Source organism: Stegostoma tigrinum, chromosome 23 (assembly GCF_030684315.1).
Source record: "Stegostoma tigrinum isolate sSteTig4 chromosome 23, sSteTig4.hap1, whole genome shotgun sequence".
Classification (NCBI taxonomy): domain Eukaryota; kingdom Metazoa; phylum Chordata; class Chondrichthyes; order Orectolobiformes; family Stegostomatidae; genus Stegostoma; species Stegostoma tigrinum.
The window spans coordinates 30,072,489-30,098,269 of record NC_081376.1 but is presented as its reverse complement, the minus strand read 5'-3'; the positions used below and the strand labels follow the sequence as shown (position 1 = coordinate 30,098,269).

The 25,781-nt window shown below is 43.7% G+C and overlaps 1 protein-coding gene across 2 annotated transcripts in view; it reads left to right on the top strand.

Annotated features, from left to right (window-relative positions):
- Positions 1–25,781, top strand: part of LOC125462225 (netrin-3-like) — a 188,121-nt gene that overhangs the window by 1,145 nt on the left and 161,195 nt on the right. For both annotated transcript variants that reach the window (XM_048551990.2, XM_048551989.2), the window contains exon 2: positions 14,162–15,227. In XM_048551990.2, coding sequence (XP_048407947.1) covers positions 14,201–15,227 — 1,027 coding nt within the window. In that variant the 5' untranslated portion in view covers positions 14,162–14,200. The remainder of the gene's footprint in view (positions 1–14,161; positions 15,228–25,781) is intronic.

The window sequence follows — 25,781 nt, the reverse complement described above, 5'->3', positions numbered from 1 at the left end:
GCAGCTCCTTCATTAATTTGTCAGGAGCTGGCGATGAGCAGTTCCGCTGCCCGCCCGCCGGTATCGTCAACCTGAGAACGGCACTGACTGAAGGCGAGATCTGATCTTCCCAGGCAGGGCACGGCCGGCAGGTGCGGCACCCGGAGGCCGGGAGGCAGAGCCCATAGGAGCGGCGTTACACCCCACCACTCCCACTCACCCCCCCCCCCCCCCCACCAAGCCAGTGAGGGTCCGGGGACTGGGGTTAGCCCCCAGCCAGTGAGGGTCCCGGGACTGGCGTTAGCCGCCCCACCGCCAGCCAGTGAGGGTCCCGGGACTGGCGTTAGCCGCCCCACCGCCAGCCAGTGAGGGTCCCGGGACTGGCGTTAGCCGCCCCACCGCCAGCCAGTGAGGGTCCGGGGACTGGAGTTACCCCCAGCCAGTGAGGGTCCCGGGACTGGCGTTAGCCGCCCCACCGCCAGCCAGTGAGGGTCCGGGGACTGGAGTTACCCCCCAGCCAGTGAGGGTCCGGGGACTGGAGTTACCCCCAGCCAGTGAGGGTCCGGGGACTGGAGTTACCCCCAGCCAGTGAGGGTCCGGGGACTGGAGTTACCCCCAGCCAGTGAGGGTCCGGGGACTGGAGTTACCCCTAGCGAGTGAGGGTCCGGGGACTGGAGTTACCCCCCAGCCAGTGAGGGTCCGGGGACTGGAGTTACCCCCAGCCAGTGAGGGTCCGGGGACTGGAGTTACCCCCAGCCAGTGAGGGTCCGGGGACTGGAGTTACCCCCAGCCAGTGAGGGTCCGGGGACTGGAGTTACCCCCCAGCCAGTGAGGGTCCGGGGACTGGAGTTACCCCCAGCCAGTGAGGGTCCGGGGACTGGAGTTACCCCCAGCCAGTGAGGGTCCGGGGACTGGAGTTACCCCTAGCGAGTGAGGGTCCGGGGACTGGAGTTACCCCCAGCCAGTGAGGGTCCGGGGACTGGAGTTACCCCCAGCCAGTGAGGGTCCGGGGACTGGGGTTACCCCTAGCGAGTGAGGGTCCCGGGACTGGCGTTAGCCGCCCCACCGCCAGCCAGTGAGGGTCCGGGGACTGGAGTTACCCCCAGCCAGTGAGGGTCCGGGGACTGGAGTTACCCCCAGCCAGTGAGGGTCCGGGGACTGGAGTTACCCCCAGCCAGTGAGGGTCCGGGGACTGGAGTTACCCCCAGCCAGTGAGGGTCCGGGGACTGGGGTTACCCCCAGCCAGTGAGGGTCCGGGGACTGGGGTTACCCCCAGCCAGTGAGGGTCCGGGGACTGGAGTTACCCCCAGCCAGTGAGGGTCCGGGGACTGGAGTTACCCCCAGCCAGTGAGGGTCCGGGGACTGGAGTTACCCCTAGCGAGTGAGGGTCCGGGGACTGGAGTTACCCCCAGCCAGTGAGGGTCCGGGGACTGGAGTTACCCCCAGCCAGTGAGGGTCCGGGGACTGGAGTTACCCCCAGCCAGTGAGGGTCCGGGGACTGGAGTTACCCCCAGCCAGTGAGGGTCCGGGGACTGGGGTTACCCCCAGCCAGTGAGGGTCCGGGGACTGGGGTTACCCCCAGCCAGTGAGGGTCCGGGGACTGGAGTTACCCCCAGCCAGTGAGGGTCCGGGGACTGGAGTTACCCCCAGCCAGTGAGGGTCCGGGGACTGGAGTTACCCCCAGCCAGTGAGGGTCCGGGGACTGGAGTTACCCCCAGCCAGTGAGGGTCCGGGGACTGGAGTTACCCCCAGCCAGTGAGGGTCCGGGGACTGGGGTTACCCCCAGCCAGTGAGGGTCCGGGGACTGGGGTTACCCCCAGCCAGTGAGGGTCCGGGGACTGGAGTTACCCCCAGCCAGTGAGGGTCCGGGGACTGGAGTTACCCCCAGCCAGTGAGGGTCCGGGGACTGGGGTTACCCCCAGCCAGTGAGGGTCCCGGGACTGGAGTTACCCCCAGCCAGTGAGGGTCCGGGGACTGGGGTTACCCCCAGCCAGTGAGGGTCCGGGGACTGGGGTTACCCCCAGCCAGTGAGGGTCCGGGGACTGGAGTTACCCCCAGCCAGTGAGGGTCCGGGGACTGGGGTTACCCCCAGCCAGTGAGGGTCCGGGGACTGGGGTTACCCCCAGCGAGTGTCACTGTTGGCTTCGTGCCCTCCAAGAAACGCCCATTGGTTGTTGTGATCTGTTTTCTTGCTACTTTTCTATTTATCATTACCTTCGAAAGCCCTCATTTAACGTGGGATTTGACCTTCTTTGCAGATGAGGTCGCTCTCACGTTAGTCTTGTGAAATGTTCAGAACAAGTTCCAGCTCTTTACTTGCCTCCGCTTCCACTGTGGATGAAGTATTCAGTTCAGGCAGCATCTGATGTTTGAGGCGCCATTCTAACGGGAATCACTGGTTAGACCCAGACTGCGATTCCTGGCTGGAACCTGCTTCATTGCAGACGTTCCATATCCCGGCCCGTTCTGCTTCACTCCTTTAGTCCAACGATTTCAATGTTTTCAGCAAGTTTTGAATCACTCACTGTACACTTTTAAAATATCTACAGTTTGCTTCAAGATACAGATTGAAGGTTCAAAATATTGTATGGGAAAATATTGAAATAAGGTTGTATAAGAACTGGAACTATAGTGAGTGATAAAACTGAAGTCCAGATTCTTCATTCCAGGTTAGAAAGACATCAACTTGCAGACATCCCAGAAGCCTGAATTTATTCTGCACTGCCTCCGAAACTTGCCAGCTGTTTGCTGACCCCTTACACAGTTTGGATCCTACCAGGGCCACTGGGCTCCAGACTTGGTCCAAACAAAAGATTTAATTTCTACAGGCGACAGTAACAGTCCTTCATATCGAAGTAGCACTTGATTAAATGTGATGTCAAGGATCCTGAGCAAAATCAAAGCTAATGGGAACCAGAGACAAAATTCTCCATTGGTTAGAGTCATACCCAGCACAAAGGTAGACGGTTGTAGTTACAGGGGGCCAGTCTTTCCAGCCCCAATATATCTGTGCAGGAGTTCCACAGGGTGGTGTTTCAGGTCCGACCATCTTCACCTGCATCATTGATGACCCTTCCTCTGGGACAGAAGGTCAGAGGAGAGGATGTTCCGATGGTTGCACATTGTTCAGTGTTATTCACAACTCTTCTGGTACTGAAGTGGTCCATGTTCATATGCAGCAAGACCAGGACAACTTCCAGAGTTGGGCTGACAAATAACAAGTAACATTTGTCCCATTCTAGACAAGTGCTAGACATCTCCAACAAAATAAAATCTAATCAACACCCCTTGACATTCAATGACATTACCATCACTGAATACTATACTAGCACTATCTTGGTTACATTGACCAGAAAATTAACTGAACCAGCTATCTAAATATTGAGGCTGCGAGGACTGGTTAGATACTGGACGTTCTACATGGAATGCTTCTCCAAAGCCAGTCCACCATCTACAAGGCACACGTCAGTGATAGAATGCCCTTCACTTGCCTGGATGGGTGAAATTTCAAAAGTACTTGTGCATGTGCAGCATTAAGAAGCCCACTTAATTGGCACTCTATCCATTACCTTAAACATTCAGTCCCTCTACCACCCAGTGCATAGTCGCAGCAGTCTGTATCATTTTATGAGACTCTCTACAAACACTTGCCAAGATTGCTTTGACAGTATCTTCAAAAATGTGATCTTTACTATGTAAAAGGATACTGCCAGCAGCAAATACCCCTCCAAGTCCACATTTGAACTTGGAAATGTATGACTATTCCATTACAGACACTGTGCTAAATTCCAGCTACACTCTCCTGTATAACAATGTGGCTGTACCTACTCACCTGTGGATTGCAGCAGTCCAATGAGCTGCTTGTGAACACTTTCTGAAGAGCATTTAGGGATAACCAATAAATCCAGGTCTCAATATTGATGTTCATATTCCAACGGTATATAAAATGTATCTTATAGTAACACTGCCAACGCCACCTGCAGTGTGTACGGCCTCCTTACCCCACAGCTCGTGTCTTTTGGCCATCCATAGCTTGACTTCAAACCACTCACCAGTCCTATGCCTCACCCACAGGTCACCAGTCCTACATATTACTTACAGTTCTTTGCAAATAATGAAAAATTGCTCAATTATTAATTTGGTGACAGAAAAATATTTTAAAAAGTACTTGTAAATAAATAACCCTATCACAAGATGAAATATTTTTGAAGTGTAGTTGCAGTTATACAGCAAGCAATTTCTACAAAGCATGATCCCACAATGTTGTAATGATCAGCCAATCTGTTTTAGGGCAGGTTAGTTAAGGGGTAAATATTGGCTCTGGAACACTGGAAATAACCATTCTCCTCTTCTTCAAAATCATATTGTGGAATATTTTACATCCAATTTAGAGAGGAGGCAGGGGCCTTTGTTTAAAATTTCATTAGAAAGATGCCACTTTTACAGTGTAGCAGTCTGTCAGTTCTACCCCTCCTACTGAGTAGTGCTCCATCACTACTGCCCCTCCAACAGCGTAGCACTCCCTCAGTACTAATGCTCCATCAGTGGAATATTCCCACGGCATTACTTTACCAATAGAGTACGCAGAAGCATCTTTACCCAAAAAGTGGTATGAATGTGGAACTTGGTAATACAGGAAGTGGTTGAAGTGAATAATATGGATGCATTCGTGTTAAAATACACAAATATAGGAGTTAAAAGGAAATAGAGACTTATGATTCCATTGAATCTATTGATTTAGATGAAAAATGATGTGAAGAGGCTTGACTGGAGCATACACATTGGCACTGACTGCTAAATTTCTAGTGTAATGTTCCTTTTACAGTCCAATGCTCCCTCAGCACTGCACTGGAGAGTTTAGCCAGTTCACATGCTCAGATGACGATGCTTTCTTTGTATGATCAGTTAATTTAGTTATTATATGCTTTGGCAATGGTTTTCTTGATTCCTACATGAATAGTGATTACTTAAGTGTGATTGAGGAAATCATCCTACAGATTTTGTGACAACAGGGAGATGTCAAAATCATCAGAACAAGTATGGAAGAAAAATGAAAGAAAGCCAAAAGTTTCCAGATTGTGTAACAATGGAATAGCATTCAACCTTGTAAAACATGATTAGAAATCTGTGGGTATCAAATTCTAAACACCGTTAAAAATGTTTAATAAAATTCACCCAGTAACATTTTGTCAGGCTTGCAAGCAGACATTTTCACATATATAATGAATATAAGTATCTGACTGTGTCAGGCTTCCGCATCTGTGATGCATAACATTTGGCGTTGGAGAAAAGGGAGAGGGTTTCTTCAATTAATGTTGTACAAACTATTTACCAGGGTAGAAGGGAGAGGAGAATTTGTCTTTGCTCTTAATCTGGTTCACTTGTATACACAATTATTTTCTCTTTAATACATATACACATACATTTTCAAATGTGTATACATTCCACATGCATACAAACTCTGGCATAGATTTATAGAAGATGACTAAACTAAAAGGAGTGAGTTGGATTTGGCCAGGGTAAAACTGAACCAGGATATGGTGGGAAAACTGTAACAGGAAATTGTTTGGGTACGGGCTAGGTACTTTTCATTAAGAAAGAAAGCTAGGTGAACCAAAGCTAGGGCTCCTTGGAAATTGAAGAAATCAGAGAATATCATGAAACAAAAAGAAGTGAGTCTATGACACATATCCAATGAGTTCTTCAAGTGAGAACCAGGTCAAATACTTAACTGGAGAGCCAAAGTCAAGAGGAAGATACAATGAACAAGAAGGGGAACACTAGAGTCTTCTACTATGTAAATGTCAAATGGGTAATAACAGGAGGGGTGAGGGGCTGTCAACAGAAAAAAAATGATAGTTCTTAGAGGTGCAGAGCAAGGCTAGAATATTTAATACATTACTGTTTATTGAAGAAGATGGCACTGACAGGGAATCTATGGAAGTGGAGATGGTAGAGGTAATGGATGGAGTGAAATTGTTATGTCTGATGTACTGGAAAAGTTGACCTAACTTGGAGTGGATAAGTTGCCTCATCTGAATAGCTTGTATCTCTGCTAGCCTGAGGTGGAGATGATGGAAGAGCTTTCCGTAACTTTCCAATCTTCCCTGGACTTGGGAAAGATAGCAGAGGATTGAGCAGTATCAAATGCCAGATGCTTGTTCAAGAAAAGCATTATCGGTCATTACACAAAAACCCCCAAAGAAATGAAGATGCTGGAATAGGTTCAGCGGACCCGAAACATTAACTGTGCGTTATCTCCACAGAGAATGCTGGACTTGCTGAATTTTTCCAGCAATTTCCTTTTTTTGGTCACAGTCGTTACAGTTTGGCCAATTTAACATCAGTGGTGCATAAGGCTTTAAAAATAATAAGCAGGGAAGAAAATCAACAGGCACTCGAGGTTTGAGGTAACTAATTAGAGTTGCTGTGGATTTATAAAAAGCAGATGGTGATTGATTATTATAAATGAACTTTTTGATGAAGTAAGAGAGAAAGTGGATGAGGGAAATACAGTGAATGTTATGTCAAATGCTTTGTTAAAATCCATACACTAAGTACTAGCTTTAAAAAAGTCTTGTGCAATATGAAGGTAAATTTCAACTTGGTGAGAAGATATGACTCAAGGACAGAAATCAAAGAACAGTGGCAAATGTTTGTATTTCCATTTGCAGAATGGTGAGGAACTCTCAGTTTTTGGACTATGTTTATGTATTTAAATTTTTGGAGTAAATTTTCAAAACATGCTAATGATGCCAAACTTGAAGGTGTGGCAGATAGTGAGGGTAATAGACTACTAGAATAAGCAGATAAGTGGCAGATAGAATTTATAGAGAAGTATGAAATGTGCAACTTGTAGGAGATAGGGCGCAGTAATATAGATTCAATGGCTTAGCTCTAAACATTATGCAACGACAGAGGAACCTTGAGGTTCATATAAATCTTGGAAAGAAGCAGGACACATGAGGTATTAAGTACAAATGTAGGGATGTTAAGATTAACCTTTATCAAACTCTGGTTAGAACAGGTCACCACCTCGGAAGGCCTTTGAGAAGCTGCAGAGCGGATTCACCAGAATTGTCCCAGATTTGGTTGTAGAAGCAAAGTTTGCCTTCCTTGGAGCAAAAGACATTTAGGGGGGAATTATTAAAGTTGTACAAGACTATTTCAGGTTTTGATAAAGTAGATCAAGATCAAGTATTCCCACTAGCTGATAGTACAAGGATATAAAGTTTTTGATTGAGATGCAAGGGGTAAGCAAGGAAGAACTTTGGAACTTTTTGCTTTTCAGGGTGACAGAAAGGAAGATGATTAATGCTTTCAAAAGGAAATTGGATGGGCATTTGAGGGAAGTTAACTTGTAGGGTGTAGTGTGGGTGAATAGAACTGATTTGATTGCTTTACAGAGAATTGGCATGGACTCAATGGACAGAATGGCCTCCTTCCATGTTGTAATAACTCTCTGAATTGATTACACCATTGTGGCGCACATGCTTTTGTTTTTGCACACTTACTAGTCACTAGCTTTTCAAGCTACGCTATCAACCTTAATCATTTGCTTACTTATTCTTTTGCTCTCACTGCCTATTTTATGAAACTGTAGTGGTGACAATTTGGTTACTCACTCCCCAGCCTATTCTTCAGCTGTGATTTTCAGACAGCAGTGTTGCTGGGTAAATGTAGCAAACCAGATCTCAGTCAAGTACAATACCTCCTTGCTTGATATTTCACGATTCACTCTTTTTAGAAGGATAGTGACCAGGCACAAGATCCCAGGTTTCCCCCTTCATGCTTAGCAGTACCCTAGCCCATAGACCCTGCGTTCCAGGCTCAACAATGGGAACTGACACTTTTCATGATGTCTGGTGTTCAATGTATGACTTTAAATAATCTTATTTGCCCTCACCCTTGCTGATTTTACTTTGTTACTCTTGGAGAACTGTGTTTAATTTCAGTTGATTTAGCGCACTAGTATCAAGTCTGTTTAGTTTCACTCAGCATGGCACATCTGGAACAAGTTCATTTTTTAAAAAAAGAGCCTTTTCTTGAAATGCATAGCTCAGGATCTAGTGCCATAGAGGCAGGACAGCAATCACCTTATTCGTGTAGGAACAGCAGAGAGGGAACACTATTGCAGGGAGGAGAAACAGGAGTAATATCTGTGATAATAAAATGTGAGGCTGGATGAACACAGCAGGCCCAGTAGCATCTCAGGAGCACAAAAGCTGACGTTTCGGGCCTAGACCCTTCATCAGAGAGCTCCAGCATCTTCAGTTCCCATTATCAGTAATATCTGTGATGCAGGTTCTGTTGGAATTCCTGAACCACAGGAGGTGCAGAAATGCCTGCAACATGAGATTTGCAGCCATACCTGTAACAAAGATTGTGGAGGAATTCTTGTGACGTAGAATCTGCAGTTTCAACATGTATCTTCGACAGAAAAATTAAATTACATAATGCAATCACTAGTGAATGTTTTATTTCGCTCTATCTGTCTCTCCCTGTGTGTGCCTCTTTGTATGTCGTGAGCCTTCTATCTGTCTCACTTCTTCTTTTTGCACCCCTCTTTCCTCTAACTGCATTTTAAAATTTTGTATTTGTTTTCTCAAATTAATGATCTAGATTTGGGTATAGAGGGCACAATTTCAAAATTTGCAGATTGCGCAAATTTGGAAGTACAGTATAATGAACTGTTAGGAGTTAGCATAGTGATAGAGACCAAGTGAACATAGATAGGCTGATGGAATAAGCAACAAAAACAAATTACTGGAGAAACTCAGCATTCAGGCAGCACCTGCAGAGAGAAAGCAGCGTTAACGTGGACTCCAGTGACTGTTCTGAAGAAGGCTTAGAGGTTTTGAGTTATACGGACAGGTTGAATAGGTTGGGGCTTTTTCCCTGGAGCATTGGAGGCCGAGGGGGTGACCTTACAGGGGTTTATAAAATCATGACGGGCACAGATAGGGTGAATAGACAGGTCTTTTCCACAGGGTGGGTGAGTCTAAAACTAGAGGCCATAGGTTTAAGGTGAGAGGGGAAAGATTTAAGAGACCTAAGGGGCAACTTCTTCACGCACAAGTAGGTAATCAGCCTTTAAAAGACTTCTGGATGGGCATATGAATAGGAAGAGTTTAGAGGGACATGGGCCAAATACTGGCAAATGGGATTAGGTCAGATTGGGATGTCTGTTCTGCACAGATGAGTTCAACTGATGAGTTTGTTACTATGCTATATGACTACATGCCTTGAAACATTAATTCTCCCAGACCCGCTGAGTTTCTCCAATAATTTTTTGTTTTGTTTCAGATCTTCAGCATCTGCAGTTCTTTGTTTTATAATAGTGATGGAATGGGCAGATGTGTGGCAGATGAAATTTCAAGAAATGAAATGTACAATGATTAATTTTAATTGGAACGATAAGAAGAAACGATATATAATTCTGAAGGAGCGACAAGATGATGACTTGGGGTTAAATATGCACACATTATTTAAATTTGCAGGGGTGGTTGAGAAAGCAAAAAATCAAACATGGGCTTTAGTGATGATAAAAGTTTATAAAACACTTGTTCAGTTTCAGCTGGAATACTGAGTCCAATTCTGAGTACCTTACTTTAGAAACATTTTGATAGCGCTAAAGAGAATGTAGGAAAGATTTCAAGAATTGTTCCAGGGATTAGAGACTTTCAGATATAAATTAAAGAAACTGGAGTTGTTCTCCCTAGAACAGAAAGAGTTTAGTAATTTGATAGAGGGATCAAATCATGAGGGGTCTAAGAGTGTATGACAAAACACTGTACCAATTAGGCGAAGGGTTGAGAACCAGAAAACATTGATGTATGGTGATTGATTAAAGAAAAAAGGCAAAGCTTTCTCATTCAGTGAATTGTTGGAATCTGGGAACATGCATTGACTGACAGTGTGGTGTTGACAGACTTAGTCATCTGTTTTAGATGGGAATTGAATGATTAATTATCTGAAGAGAAAAAATACCCTGGGTCCCAGGGAGAGGACTGGAAATTAAACTAAGTCAGCTACCCTTGCAAAGCAATTCCATGGGCAGAATGGGCTGACTGGCCTGTTTGTGTGCTGTGACCTTTCTGCAGTTCTATTAATCTATGATTTTTTTTACCTTCTCTTTGCTAAATTGAGGAACTTTCATGATCTTCCTGACATAGTTCTTGCTCTTTGGTGCCCCTAGTTTTTGTGTTGGTGCACCTGTCAGTGCAAGTGCATCAGTACTGTGATTTGGTACATGTCTCTGATAGTTGTTGGCATCGGACTCTGGTAGGCACTGCGTCATAAAGGTATTGCCATGGGACACTGATATGAGACTGTTTTTGTTTGTCTAGCATTGCCCATTCCTGTCGCACCCGGCATGAGCTTCAGTTTCCAATCATTCTAAATGATGTTTTCAACTGAATTGCGTTTCAAATTTTATTTACCATCAATGATGATGATGTGAGAGCTTTTACTCCATAGATATTGAGTTGAACTGTCTGAAGCTGTCTCACATTTCACTGTAACAACTGTCAGAGTGGTGGTGGCGGGGAGTCTGTGGGGTTGGATGAAGATTTACAGCTTCAGAGGCAATTCTGTTAACAGCAGAAGAGAAAAGATAAGTTATTAACAGGCTGCTGTTTTGAATCTGGACTTGATATACACAACAGAAGTAGTGAGTGAGCAACAAAAAATAACCCATTAACTTGAGCCGTTATTTTTCTCAAATAAAGTCCACTCTACAGCCCTGGTATTTGATGTATCAGAATACTGGTCTCAGCATGGTTCAAGTGAAGACTGTTTCATCAGTACCACTCCTTTCTACCTTGGTACTGGTGCTAATGCCCCATAAACACCCACACCAGTCTTTGAGACATGCATGTATCTCCTTGATTTTATTTACTCTATGCCAATTTGTTGGTGGTCCAGGTAGTCACCCAGAGATCATTACCTTGGCGGTTCAGAATTTTAATTTCATTCCGAACAGTTCAAGCTTTTTCAACATATTCTTTCCTTACTAGTCCTATCAACATTATTAGTACCAACATGGTCTATGACAAATAGATCCCTCTCCTCCCACTCCACTCCTGAAGAGATGTCTTTTACCTGGCACCTGCAAGCAACATAACCTCTGGAACTCAGAGTTATAGAGCCATGCAGCACGGAAACAGGCCCTTTGGTCCAACCAGGCCACGCTGAACTAATTCCTAACAAACTATTCCCACCTGCTTGCTCCTGGCCCATATCCCTTCAAACCTTTTCTATTCAAGTATCCTCTAAATGTTGTAAATGCACCCACGTCCATCACTTCCTCAGGAAATTCATTCCACATGCAAACCACCTTCTAAGCAAAAAATTGCCTCCATGTCTTTTTTAAAATCTCTCTCCTCTCACTTTAATGTATTTAGTTCTGTAATTATGTTATCTTCTACCACTACTACATTCCTATTTCCTGACTTCAATAGTTCCCTGTATCACAGTGCTGTGATCTGTTTGCTTGTCCTCTCACAATCTTCACTTTTATCCACATGAACTGCAAGAACCTTGTAACTGTTGGACTGTTGCAGGGACAAAGGCTCCTTGAGTGTTATTCCCTGGGTTTGCTGTCCATGCCTCACCTGCAGTCACACCCTCCTGTCCCTGATTACAGGCCAAATCTGATACCGAATTAAATAAAACAAAGAATAGTGGATGCTGCAAATCTGAAACAAAAATAGAAATTGCTGGAGAAACTTAACAGATCTGGCAGCATCTATGGAGAGAAAGCAGAGTTAATGTTTCAGGAAGGAGGGTCACTGGACCTGACATGCTCACTCTGATTGGTGTGGACAGAGTGAATGTTGGGAAGATGCTTCTATTGGTAAGAGAGACTAGGACCCAAGGGCACAGCCTTAGAATAATGAGAATACCTTTTTAGAATGGAGATAAGGAGAAATGATTTCAGCTGGAGAGTGGTGAATCTATGGAATGCACTGGCACAGAAGGCAGTGGAGGCCAGGACATTGAGTATATTTCAGACTGAGATAGATAGGTTCTTGATTATCAAGGGTTACGGGGAGAAAGTGGGAGAATGGGGTTGAGGAACTTATCAGCCGTGATTGAATGATGGAGCAGGCTCAATGGGTTGAATATCTAAATTCTGCTCCTATGTTTTATGGTCTTATGAGACTGGTATCCAGTTTACTTTACCCTTCCCTGATGTGATGCAATGTCTGCAGCTCAGACTCCCACTCCTCAACTTGATCTGAAGTTCCTTGTCCTTGCTACATGTACTACTGATGAGTTCACTTTGGGTCACCTTGCTGTTCAATAGGTCCCACATTTTGCAGCAGTGACACATCACCAGTCCTGCCATCACTATCATATTTTAAGTTAATGGATTAATTATTCTAGAATCTCTGCTCTTTATACATTATTGTAAGTTTTTTCCTGTGTTTCTAAAATGCACAAATATCATCTTATACTTGACAACTTGAAATAGAATCCCTACAGTGTTGAAACAGGCCCTTTGGCCCAACAAGTCCACACTGACTCTCAGAGTACCCCACCTAGACCTGTCCCCCTATAAACCACCTAATCCACACATTCTTGAACACTACCGGCAATTTAGCATGGCCAATCCACCTAGCCTGCACATCTTTGGACTGTGGGAAGAAACCGGAGCACCCGGAAGAAACCCAGGCAGACACGGGGAGAATGTGCAAATTCCACACAGACAGTCACCCGAGGGTGGAATTGAACCCGGGTCCCTGGTGCTGTGAGGCAGCAGTGCTAGCCACTGAAAAGTGGTTTTAAAAAGAAAAGAAAAAGATGAGAGACCTAAATACAAACTGAAAATCTTCCATTTATGTTAAAATCTAGAAATATTCATCAATCCTGCTGACCAATCTGATTCTTCCTCTGCACTAGCATTACATTGCATTTATTACCTCACTGTGCCCCTGGTGTCACAGAAGATAGCCCTCTTGATCCATGGCTTATCCATGTTGCCTCCCACTCACCTCTCACTGTGGAAGCTTTGCTTCTATAGTAAACCATACTTAAAGCGCCTTGTTCACCCCATACACCAAATGCTCACTCCAAAACAAATTCTAAGATATACTAATTGGGCCTCTGTCTTACCCATTCTAAAAAAGTCTCCACTCACACTAACCATATGCCTTTACTAATCATGTGGTGTAACAATTCTTTTCTTATTTAGAACTGCTCTAAGTCACTTCTTTGCTATAAGAGCCAGCATCTCATTTAGACAAGGGATTTCAGATGCCGAAATGATAACTGCCGCTATCAGGTAGCTGCCCCTTTTATTTAGGCTATTTTTAATGTCTGCTTCTGACTTTAATTCTAAAATTGAACATGGAAAAGACATGACTTGTACCAAATTCCCAAACATATTCACTCAGTCTTTGTCTCGCTCAAAGCCTCCACTCGCACAAATTATGTGCCCTTAACAATCATGCAGTGTAAAAATTCCTTTCTTATTTCTTTTCTTTTTTATTTAGAAATGCTTTTACGCAGAAGTGAACTGTTTTGTGAGATCACCAAATCACCCGTGTTACCTTCTCCCTTTATCCACTGCCACTAAATCACCCATATTTCCGGTTAATTATCAGTTTACCCTCAAAGCCCATCAGGGACATTACAATTACACAAAGGTGAGGGTGAAAGGGAGAGGAATTAAATCAAAATGGAGTGGGCATGGTAAATAAGCCACTCCACCCTTCTAGTACCCATGTGTCTCCAAACACATATCCTATATGGAGTGATTCTGAATCAATTAACTACAGTAATTAGCTCCTCATTTAGTCAAGATACTTTGGGTGTTTGAATGTAACTGCCACTATCAGGCAGCTGCCTCTTTTATTCTCAATCTCTTTCTCCACTCTTTGAATCTTGTGCTCTGCAATATCTCACCACATGTAAGCTGCTACAGTAATGCAAGCTATATAGTGGGAGAGATCCTGGTGGATCACTTTGGCTACATAGGCAGTAGTACAAAATGGGCCCGATTGTCTGTACTTAGCTTTCCACACAAAAAGGAAGAATTTCATAAGCAGAAGATGGTTCTGGGACTGTTGTTCTTTATTCATGTATTTTTATTGACAAACTAACATCTATTAAATTATGTTATTCAAGATATCCAAACTGTTTCTGATTTGATGATGCCCTGTCTTCTTTCTTGCAGGTTCTACTGTGTATTGTTCTTGGAAACGTTTCATCCTGAATGTTGATGATGCAATTTAGTTTAGTGCTACTATTTGCCTTCATTCTTGGGGCTTCCTGTGCTCTCAATGCTTTTGCCCCCCAGCACAGCTCTTCGGACCCTTGCTATGATGAAGGAGGGCAGCCTAAGCGCTGCATTCCTGATTTTGTCAACGCTGGCTTTGCCAGGGAAGTGCAGGTGTCCAGCACATGTGGGAGGCCTCCAAACAGATACTGCTTCTTCAATGAGAAGATGGGTGTGAAAACTAAGATGTGTCAGATCTGCGATGCTTCAGATCCCAAGCACGCTCACCCTGCCACCTACCTGACCGATTTAAACAATGCTCATAACCTCAGCTGTTGGCAGTCAGAAGAGTTTTACAATCCCATGCACAATGTCACACTGACTCTCTCTCTGAATAAGAAATTTGAAATTACTTATGTCAGTTTGCAGTTTTGCTCTCCTCGGCCAGAGTCTATGGGGATATTTAAATCGATGGACTATGGGAAGAACTGGGTTCCCTTTCAGTATTATTCCTCACAGTGCCGCAAGATGTACAATAAGCCAAACAAAGCAATTATTTCCAAGCAGAATGAGCAAGAAGCTCTCTGTACAGATGGATACACTGACCTCTACCCTTTGACAGGCGGGTTGATTGCATTCAGCACACTCGATGGACGACCCTCTGCCCAAGACTTTGACAGCAGTCCAGTCCTGCAGGATTGGGTGACAGCCACAGATATTCGGGTCGTATTCAGCAGGCCTCACCTCCAGCGGGAGCTAGACAGACATTACAGTGGCAGAGACGGGAAGGAGGATGAGGCAAGTATGGTGAGAGAGTCCTACCATTATGCGGTGGCCGACTTGCAGGTCGGTGGGCGCTGCAAGTGTAACGGGCACGCTTCACGCTGCGTCAAAGACAAAGAGGGCAATCTGGTTTGTGACTGTAAACACAACACCGCTGGGCCAGAGTGTGACAGGTGCAAACCCTTTCACTATGACCGACCGTGGCAAAGAGCAACTCTTAGAGAAGCGAATGAATGCTTGGGTAAGTCCAACCTTTGGCTATTGATGTGACTATTGACAACTTCCTGCCTTCATAGTCAACCAATCTCTTCATCAATGAGAGAATTTGGCGGGACAGTAGTAGTTGTGGAAGCTGCCAGAATCTGTCATTACCTGAGACTTCATTGTAGACACAAATTTGTATTGTGTTGATTGGATCTAATTAATCTGATTATCTTTTTAAAAAAATGCAGTCTCAAATTAGGTGGATAAGGCAATGTTCTGTATGTGGCTTCTATGAAAGTTAACAGGATTTATGTCTATGCAGAATCTTTAAATATCTCCACTAAAAAGGATGTTAAATCAAATGACAAAAAGCCTGGTCAAACAAGTAGTGTCTTCAAAGAGGAAAGTAAGGTCAAAAGGATCAGAGGGTTAGAGAGGGAATTACAGTTTTGATTCTGGGCAACTGAATACATAGTGACAAATGATGGAACTGGCAATACTCAAGAGGCTGGAATTAGTGCACAATCCCAAGAGGATGTGAGGTTGGAAGAGTTTAGAGTTTGGGAATAGTGTGACTATGGAAAGATTCGAAAATGTGGCAGCCTATTTGAGCAAATTGGCATAAACAACAATGTGATATAATGACTAGAACTCATTTTAGTGATGTTGATTAAGATCCAGATACTGTAGGATCTTTTATAACTACTGAGAGCAGGTGCTTCCAACCAGTGCTGCACTTTTTCAGCACTCCACTGAAGTGTCAAATTGAGAGTACCCTATTACATTCCTGACTTGTGCTTAGCAGATTATAGACATGCATTGCGGAAGACAGGATGTGAGTCACTTGCTGCAGAATTCCCAGTTCTTGGTCCACTCTTATAGTTACAGGATAGACATGGTTGTCTAACTTATTTTCTGACCAATAGTAATCCACTGAATTTTGAAAGTATGGTTGAAGTGATGTTAATTCCTTTCACCATCAAGGGGAAATCGATACATTCTGTCTTGTTGGAGATGGACATTGCCAGGCAATAGTTTGGTGCAGCCCCAAGACTGGATATTGTTTGGGTTTGGCTGAATGGAGAGTCAAATCCTTCAGTTTCTGAGGAGCCATGAATGGTGTTGAAAACTGTGCAATCATCAATGAAAATTCCACCTCTGACCTTGCGTTGGAGGAAAGATAATTGATGTAGTGCTGAAAATGACTGGGTTTAGAATATTGTCTTAGGTGAACCTAGGATTCTTGTAGTGCAATGACAGTTTCCTTATCTCTGTTCCAGTCAGGACTGTCATAGATTAATGCATCCGCAGCAGGTAGACTTTCACCTATGGGTGGTTCTGTCACATTCTGCTTCAGACCCAGTTCAGCAACTACGACTTTCAGGACTCAGCCATGTGTTCCAAGCCATCCTTGGTGATGGACATTGAGACCATCCACCCCCCCGGCAGGTTACGTTTTGTGCCCTTGTTACCATTAGAGCTTCTTTCAAGCATTTTCAGTAAGAGAAGCATGGTTCTATTAGCTTGTGGGGTGGGTTGTGGTGGTAGGTTGTAATAAGGAGGCTTCCTTCTCCAAGTTCGACCTGATTCTATAATCTCTTTGGGGTTTGGAGCCCATATTTAGGAATCCCATTGACATCAGTTCCGAATAGTACACCATTCTGCCATATGGGTGATTCTGGTTGATCTGTCTTACTGCTGGATTTGGATGTATGCAGGGATTGTGTTGGAGGAGTCCTGGTACTGAATATAGGGAATAGTTAGATGAAAATGATTGCCTGACTGGTTTATAGGTCAGATGCCCAATTTTACATATGCAACCCAAGTTTAGTGAGGACGATTTTGCAGTGTCAACTGGGCAGGTCCTGCCTTTCTCATTTCTTGAATAGCTTGATACAACCAAAGGGCTTGCTGGGCAATTTCAGACTGTAGGCAATTTCAGAGGGCAGTTAACAATAAATCATGTTGCTCAATCTGGAGTCATATGTTGTAAAATCGGTTAAAGATTGCAGATTTTCCTTCACGATGGGACATCATTGTCACAGTTAGGATCTTGTTCAATTTATTGATTTCCATTGTAGTGTTACCGATAAAAGGCTTTATATTGTCAATTTATTAGTTAAAACTTGAGCAGCTGCTGTAATGGTATTTCAATTTGTGCCCTCGGAATATTAATCCTGCCTCTGCAATCTATTAAATCTGCAATATGACCACAATGTCACTGTTCGTGTAACTAGGTTGTGATATTTATCTACTGTGCCCCATGGCGTACCTTGATTCCTAATCAGGCCCCATCTTATCATAAAGCATTTCCCAGCTTTACCACTCCATGGATATCCTAGAATTCACCAACATCCCCTGTGTCCACACCATCTTTAAAAGCCCAATGTGCACCTGGAAAAACACTGTTAGTCCCAAACTATTCTGTACGGTTCCTGACATTTACCCCGCAGTGGCATTCAGAAGGAATTTAGTAACCCACTGTGGGGAAAAGAGAGATCCTGCTGTAAGGGCTGGTTTAGAGGCAGGACTTCTCCAGGACTACTGTAACATGCCAGCCTGGTCTGAGGTTAACACCTGAGTTAGAGCAGTCTCAGCCATGTGAAGGAATGCACAACACTGTAGGAGAAGGATCAACTGTATTCTCTACTCCACTTCTGTCGTCTTCTCTCTGATAGTCCAATACTCTAATTCACTACCTTGAATATAGTACCCACCTCCCTCTGACGTTAATAGTCTACCATTCTCATGAATGTTTGCAGCATCTTTCTTCACATTCTGTTGCCTACTCTAACCACTGTCATCACCATAATTACTTACCCACTGTGCTATCTACTCAGTCAGGACACTTCCACAACTGCAACAAAAAAAGTAACAGTGCTCCACACTTTAATCTCCCTCACATTCTAGAAGAAAGCAGTCCCCAGTAGTATAAAACGACTCAAGGCAGGTGAAACACTGCCAGATTTTCAGTTTCTCACCCACTATTTTGTGAGCTTCTGTCCATCCCTTGGGGATGACAAGCTCTTTCCATGCCCTGGACTAATATCAGAGGCTGGCTTTGATTTGTTGTGCCTGCAACCCCTGAGCAAAGGCTCCTCCCTTGACTTGACTGAGGCTTGCTGATAACCGTGACAAACTCCCTTCCTTTGCACCTGCGCTAAACAGCAAGGCAAGACTGAAATAATATGAGCTAGATTTCTCTGGCCAACATGGCAATGTGCAACAAGGCAAGACAAGACCATGCAAGGCAGAGATGATATGAGCATCCAGGTAGGATACAGAGAACACTGTGACAATGAGTGAAGTGCCCAAAGATGCAGCCTGGTCCAGTCCATGAGTTAGGTGTGTGTCCCTGAGTACACAGCATCCTTGCTGCAGTATTACAACAATGTGCAACTGAGGTGCAACACTAATGTGCAGAAGTGGATCAGAGATGTGCTATGATAGTTCTTGGGGGCTGGCACATATCAAGTGCCAATGCCTGTGGAAATGGGATGTGCATGACTGGGTGCCAGTGGAGTGTGCCCTGTGGTGATGCTGCCTAGTGTCTGGTGTGCAGGTCCTTCCAAGCAAGTGGAAGGCTGTATGTGGCAGGTACCAACGCTCATTTCCATGCCAATATTTTATTGATATCTTACTTGTTAAGGAAGTTTGGTAAAGTAGAAACATGAATATTAATGAAGTGATAACAAAGTGTGAAGCTGGATGAACACAGCAGAACAAGCAGCATCTCAGGAGCACAAAAGCTGATGTTTTGGGCCTAGACCCTTCATCAGAGAGGGGGATGGGGTGAGGGTTCTGGAATAAATAGGGAGAGAGGGGGAGGCGGACCAAAGATGGAGAGAAAAGAAGATAGGTGGAGAGGAGAGTATAGGTGGGGAGATAGGGAGGGGATAGGTCAGTCCAGGGAAGACGGACAGGTCGAAGAGGCGGGATGAGGTTAGTAGGTAAGAAATGGAGGTGCAGCTTGAGGTGGGAGGAAGGGATAGGTGACAGAGTTGTGTAATCAGTGTTTCACAACAATAATGCTTTTTAATTGGCAATTTGCCATAGAATAGCAAGAATCTCACCACTTGGCTTGTGAAAAGCATAAAGGGTGGAGTGAGATATTCCTGGTATGGTATAGACGGAGTTTTATTTTGTATCTAATCTGTGCTGTACCTTATGTTGGCATGTTTCATGGAGCCAATATAGAAAGATCTTTAATTTGTATTTAATCCCTGTAGAAAGCTGTCTGTAGGATAGATAAACTACAAAGTTGAATTTGCTCTATCCTGATAGCTTCTTTCAGTCCAAATGCTCACTTGTTTACCCTTGTACTATAATGTGACATCTTTGATAACATTATTGAATACCTTGCCTGCGTAAGGCACTCGATAAGCCGTAAAATGAGGAAGTGTTTTACTATTTGGGTACTTGTGTTGGATAGTTCTAATTGGTTTTGATTTGCCTCCAGGCAGAGGAAATCTCCAGATACATGTGATGCTGGTAAAATGTGTTGCTTCCTAAAGGTTTATAGAGCTGGCCTGTGCAATCTGTCATTTGCTATTGAGGAGCAGCTTGTGGATTCGAGGTTGCTGAAAGTGTGCTCAGCCTGAAAGTGTGGGTTGTGAGCGTCTGATTGACACTTGCAGAGAAATAGAAAGAGGGCACGGGAGGGGTTTAATTTAGCAACTGTCACTGAGATTTGTTTAAGATTTTCAGAGTTCATAGCTTTGTTATGCTACTTGTGGCAGATGCCATCCTATTGAAATGTTAATGAAGGTGTACTTATGGGATAAGGTTTGCTTACTGTCTCTTTACGTGGGTTGTTAGAGGTTTAGCTTTGAATCATCATACTTTTTACAAGCAATGCCCTGTGAATATTTGCATTAGCTCAGAGGTCATTGTCACCTGTGCACCTCACTCACATCTTTTTAATTTCATTAATTTTAGTGTTTAGCATGCACAGAGTGGTTCACACGCACAGCTTCTCTCAGTTCTGGCCTGCCTTTGTCATGTTAAAACATTAGCCATTCAGTCCACTGACAACCATTCTACTACTACTGTGTCTCCTCACTTGCTGTAGACGTAGGGGGAGGGGGGGGGGGAAAATTGGTTTGGGGGGGTGGTGCAAGAGATGGAGTGCTTGACTATGGAAAACCTAGGGACTGAACATTTAGCTGCCTCACCATTTTTGAGGCAACTCTTAGTATGCCCCAGCTTTTTGTGTTCATCTGTCTACGTGTGTCTAGATCTGTGAGTCTGTGATTGCATATCTCTGTGTGCCCTTGCATGCCTTTCAGAATGTGCCTCCATGTCTACTCCATCTTTCCATCTGTATATTTGTGTCTACACGTCTGTGTTTGTCTGTGTGAGTATGTGAAAATGTGCAAATACAAGCCATTGTGGCATGCCTGACAGAATGTGTCTGGGTTTTTTGGTTTAGGCATATGTGTTGGCGTGTGCCTATACATTTGTGTCTGTATGTGTGAATGCATGTGGCTGAGTATGTTTGTTTGTATTTGTATTCATTTTTCTGCATATATTTGATGTGTACATGCATGTATTTGAGAGTGTGCGTGTACCATCTCTGCCTCAGGTTATCACCTGCTGAAATGATCATTCATGCATTTGTTAACTCTGGAATTGACTATTCTAACATATGTGCGGCGGGCCTTCCGCAAGATCCACTATAATCTGAAGTCATTGAAAACTCTGCTGCCCACATTCTAACTTGCATTAAGTTCTGTTCAACCATCCTACCTGTGTTCACTAACCTACACTGGCTGGTGGTTAGGGAGGACACTTATTTTGAAAATTCTCAATTATTTTCAAATCTCACTGTGGCCTTGTCCCTCCCTCTCTTAGTATTCTATGCTTTACAGAGGCAAAATACTATTCATTTAGAAACAAAAAAAAATAGAATTTTGCTGAAGTAAAGGCTATCTGACTAGAAACGCTGAAAAATATCATTCCTGCAGCATGGAGGAGCCTGTTGCAGCTGTACATTGTCAGGCAATTTGCACATGGAGCTGGTTTTGTGGACACAGTCCTCTAAGATAATTGCGTGCCTCCAATTCTAGCCTCTTGAAGAAGTCCATTTTTTAGTTGTCTCACCATTGGTGGTCATGTCTTCAGCCTCTTTCACTCTACTCTCTGAAATGCCCTCTCCATACCTCTGTGTATCGCCTTACCTTGCTTTTCTCCCTTTAAGAGACTCCTTGAACTCCATTTTCTTGACCAAGCTTTTGGCCAGCTTCCTTAACACCACATTATGTATTTGGTGTCAATTTTTGCTTTATAATGCTCCCGTAAAGCACTGAGCTATTTCATTGCTCTAAAAGTGCTTTATTAATATAAGCTGTTGCTGTTGATTGGTATTCTTTTAAGTTCCTAAGGACCATGAAATTTTTCAGTATGTTTGCTGAACTTGCTAATCAGCATTTACGAAGAGTATTTGGTAAAGGTGATGACTGCTGCAAGTGGCTGAGGAGTTTGTGATTGGTGGAAGTACTGACTGTCACTTTCAGTTTGGCTGATACATACACTGAATGAGGGTCACTCAATGAATGAGATTTCCATCTGAATAAGATACAGTGAGTTACAAACTCAAAATGCTCTGAATGGTATACATATACTGATACACACAGTGAACAGGATGCACATACTGAATGGAGTATGCACTTTGAATGGATCATGTACACTGAATAAGATCATGTGAACCTTACTAATGAAAAATGAAAGAAAGTCTGCTTCCCTTGGGAACCTAATGGCAAATTCCTCTGGTTTATTAATTACTGAGTAAATCGCGTAGAATACTTCATTGAAGGTGTTGTATTTGCAGAATCCTCTGATTATGTGAATTCCTACTCATGCATTCAGCAATTTAACAACTCATATCATATTGTGATAATGACTCAATTAGAAATCAATTGTTACTCTGAGATCTTTGATTTTCCAATGAGATCACTGATTACTGCACCATTCCTGATCATTGTGCGCTTACCATCCCCAAAGCTGTGGGTTACTGGGGACCTTCCCCAGAATGAATGAGGAGTAGGAATTTTGGACTCTAGGAGAAACTGACTCTTCTTATAGATTAAGATTAGGCCCAGTCAAAGACGGCAGTGGGAAGTTGTGTGCAGAGTCTGAGGAAATAGGAGAGACACCAAATGAGTATTTTTCTTCAGTATTCACAAAGGAAAAAGACATTGTTATCGAGGAGAATACTGAGATACAAGCTATTAGACTGGATGGGATTGAGGTTCATAAGGAGGAGGTGTTAGCAATTCTGGAAAATGTGACCATAGATAAGCCCCCTGGGCCGAATGGGATCTACCTGAGGATTTTCTGGGAAGCTAGGGAGGAGATTGCAGAGCTTTTGGCTTTGATCTTTATGTCATCATTATCTACAGGAATAGTGCCAGAATACTGGAGGATAGCAAATGTTGTCCCCTTGTTCAAGAAGGCGAGTAGAGACAACCTGGTAATTATAGACCAGTGAGACTTACTCAAGTTGTGGGTAAAGTGTTGGAAAGGATTATAAGAGATAGGATTTATAATCATCTAGAAAGGAATAATTTGATTTGGGGTAGTCAACATGGTTTTGTGAAGGGTAGGTTGTGCCTCACAAACCTTATTGAGTTCTTTGAGAAGGTGACTAAACAGGTAGATGAGGGTAAACTGGTTGATGTGATGTATATGGACTTCAGTAAAGCGTTAGATAAAGTTCCCCATGGTAGGCTATGGCAGAAAATACAGAGTCATGGGATTGAGGGTGGTTTAGTCGTTTGGATCAGAAATTGGCCTGCTGTATGAAGACAGAGGGTGGTGGTTGATGGGAAATGTTCATCCTAGAATTTACTTACTAGTGGTATACCGCAAGGATCTGTTTTGGGGCCACTGCTGTCTGTCATTTTCATAAATGACCTGGATGAGGGCGTAGAACGATGGGTTAGTAAATTTGCAGATGACACTAAAGCCGGTGGAGTTGTAGATAGTGACGAAGGATATTGTAGGTTACAGAGAGACATAGATAAGCTGCAGAGCTGGGCTGAGAGGTGGCAAATAGAGTTTAATGTGGAAAAGTGTGAGGTGATTCACTTTGGAAGGAGTAACAGGAGTACAGAGTACTGGACCAATGGTAAGATTCTTAGTAGTGTGGGTGAGCAGAGAGATCTCAGTGTCCCTGTACATAGATCCCTGAATGTTGCCACCCAGGTTGATAGGGTTGTTAAGAAGGCTTACGGTGTGTTAGGTTTTATTGGTAGAGGGATTGAGTTTCGAAGCCATGAGGTCATGTTGCAGCTGTACAAAACTCTGGTACGGCCACACTTGGAGTATTGCGTACAGTTCTGGTCGCCGTATTATAGGAAGGATGTGGAAGCATTGGAAAGGGTGCAGAGGAGATTTACCAGGATGTTGCCTAGTATGGAGAGAAGGTCTTACGAGGAAAGTCTGAGGGACTTGAGGCTGTTTTCTTTAGAGAGAAAAAGGTTAAGAAGTGAGTTAGTAGAGACATACAAGATGGTCAGAGGATTAGATAGGGTGGACAGTGAGAGCCTTTTTCCTCAGATGGTGATGGTTAGCACAAGGGGACACAGCTTTAAATTGAAGTTTGATAGATATAGGACAGATGTCAGAGGTAGGTTCTTTACTCAGAGAGTAGTAAGGGTGTGGAATGCCCTGCCTGCATCAGTAGTAGACTCACCAAGTTTAAGGGCATTTAAATGGTCGATGGATAAACATATGCATGATAACGGAATAGTGTAGGTTAGATGGGCTTCAGATTGGTTTAAAAGGTCGGTACAACATCGAGGGCAGAAGGACCTGTAGTGCTCTGTAATATTCTATGTTCAGAAAAGGGAGATTGGAAAGCCAGAATTCCAAGATATAAATGATATATTGGGCTATTTTTTAAAAGTTCATTTGAGAATTGGAAGGATTTGTTTATAGTCTGGATTTAGGATACCCTTGTTGGTTCAAAGTCTGAATGTGACTCCTGGATAACCAATCAGGTAGTGAACAGAAACAAAAACAGAAGTTGCTGGAAAAGCACAGCAGGCCTGGCAGCATCTGTGAAGGAAATAACAAAGTTAATGTTTCGGGTCTGGTGACCCTTTCTCAGAACTGAGGCAGGCAGTGGTTAGACTCGGATTATGCAACGGGTTGTTGTGATTGGACACTGGCTAGCCACTGGTGGCTCTGATTGGTTGTTAGCTGGAAACCATTGAGAAGCTGCGACAAGAAATGCAGCAAACCCACTGCTTAATGAAAACTGAAAGAACTGTGGATGCTTTAAATCAGAAACAAAAACAGAAATTGCTGGAAAAGCTCAGCAGGTCTGGTAGCATGTGTGAAGAGAAATCCGAGTTAACATTTCGGGTCCATTCTGAGGAAGAAGGGTCACTGGATTCTGATTTTTTTTTTCTTCACAGATGCTGCCAGACCTGCTGAGCTTTTCCTGCAATTTCTGGTTAATGAAGCTGCTAGGCCTTGCTGATTCGCATTGTTCCAGTCCCAGAGGCTTTGTGATTTCAATGTTGTTTTGACGGTTGGTGTCGAGTCATTCCTCAAGATACATTGAGAGAGGATTAGAAAGTTAGAAGGTCACAGGAGTCACGATATTAGAATATTCATTTAAATAAGTCTGGGAATACTTTTGTTGGTGAGGGGCACAGGCAACAATGCACTCTTGTGAAGCAAAGAGAAAAGAAGGATCAGAGCTTAATATAATCAATGGGTGAGTTCAAATCACATGGAGGCACTGTGAAAGGTTAGTCTCACTGTTCTCTTGATTACCGGTCTGCATGGAAATGATAGTTAAAAGAAGCAGCAGCTGATAGCAGACTCCATGAGTGAATTACGTATAATACAGAGCAGTCTGTCTGCTACCAGCTCAGTGCCAGTATATAGCTCATTACCAACTTCATGCCATGACCCAGCTGTCCACAAAACCAGTTTCACATACAGCCTGCCCGATAATGTGCTGCTTCAACAGAAGATTGGTTTTATATATGTTTGCTAGAGTGATTTTCTCATAGCTTCTAGTCAGGGAGTCTGCAGTTCAGCAAAATTCAATTAGTCTCTTATTTTTGTTCCTAAGTGAATAGTGTGTTTGAATGTGGGAAACATTTGATGGTTCAGGCAAATTCACTGGCAACAGTAGGCCAGCAGTTTATCATACGTCTGGCACAACGTGGGTTAGATACAGAGTGAAGCCATCAAACCATCCCCAGTGCAGGTACAAGGTGGGCTAGAGAGTAAAATCTCTGCAAAACCAGGACCACAGACAAAGATGCTAGATATGAAGTGTGATGGCTTCCATGGTGGATAGAACCCTGAGCAAAGGGAAAGTGGGTTTGGAATAATGTGATGTGGGGAGTATAAAATGAATAGGCAGTGATAGTGGGGAAGCTACACTGGGTGGGATGTGGTACACTGGGCAGCAGAGGTTAAATATATTGGAAAAGGGATGGACATGCTGAGTGGTTTGGGGAGGTTACACTGAGGATGGGGTACTCTGCTTTTGGTACACTAGCCAGGGCCTAGCTTGAGCAAGGACTGCACTGGGAAGGGATTTCACCAAGAAAGGGAAAACCTAAAC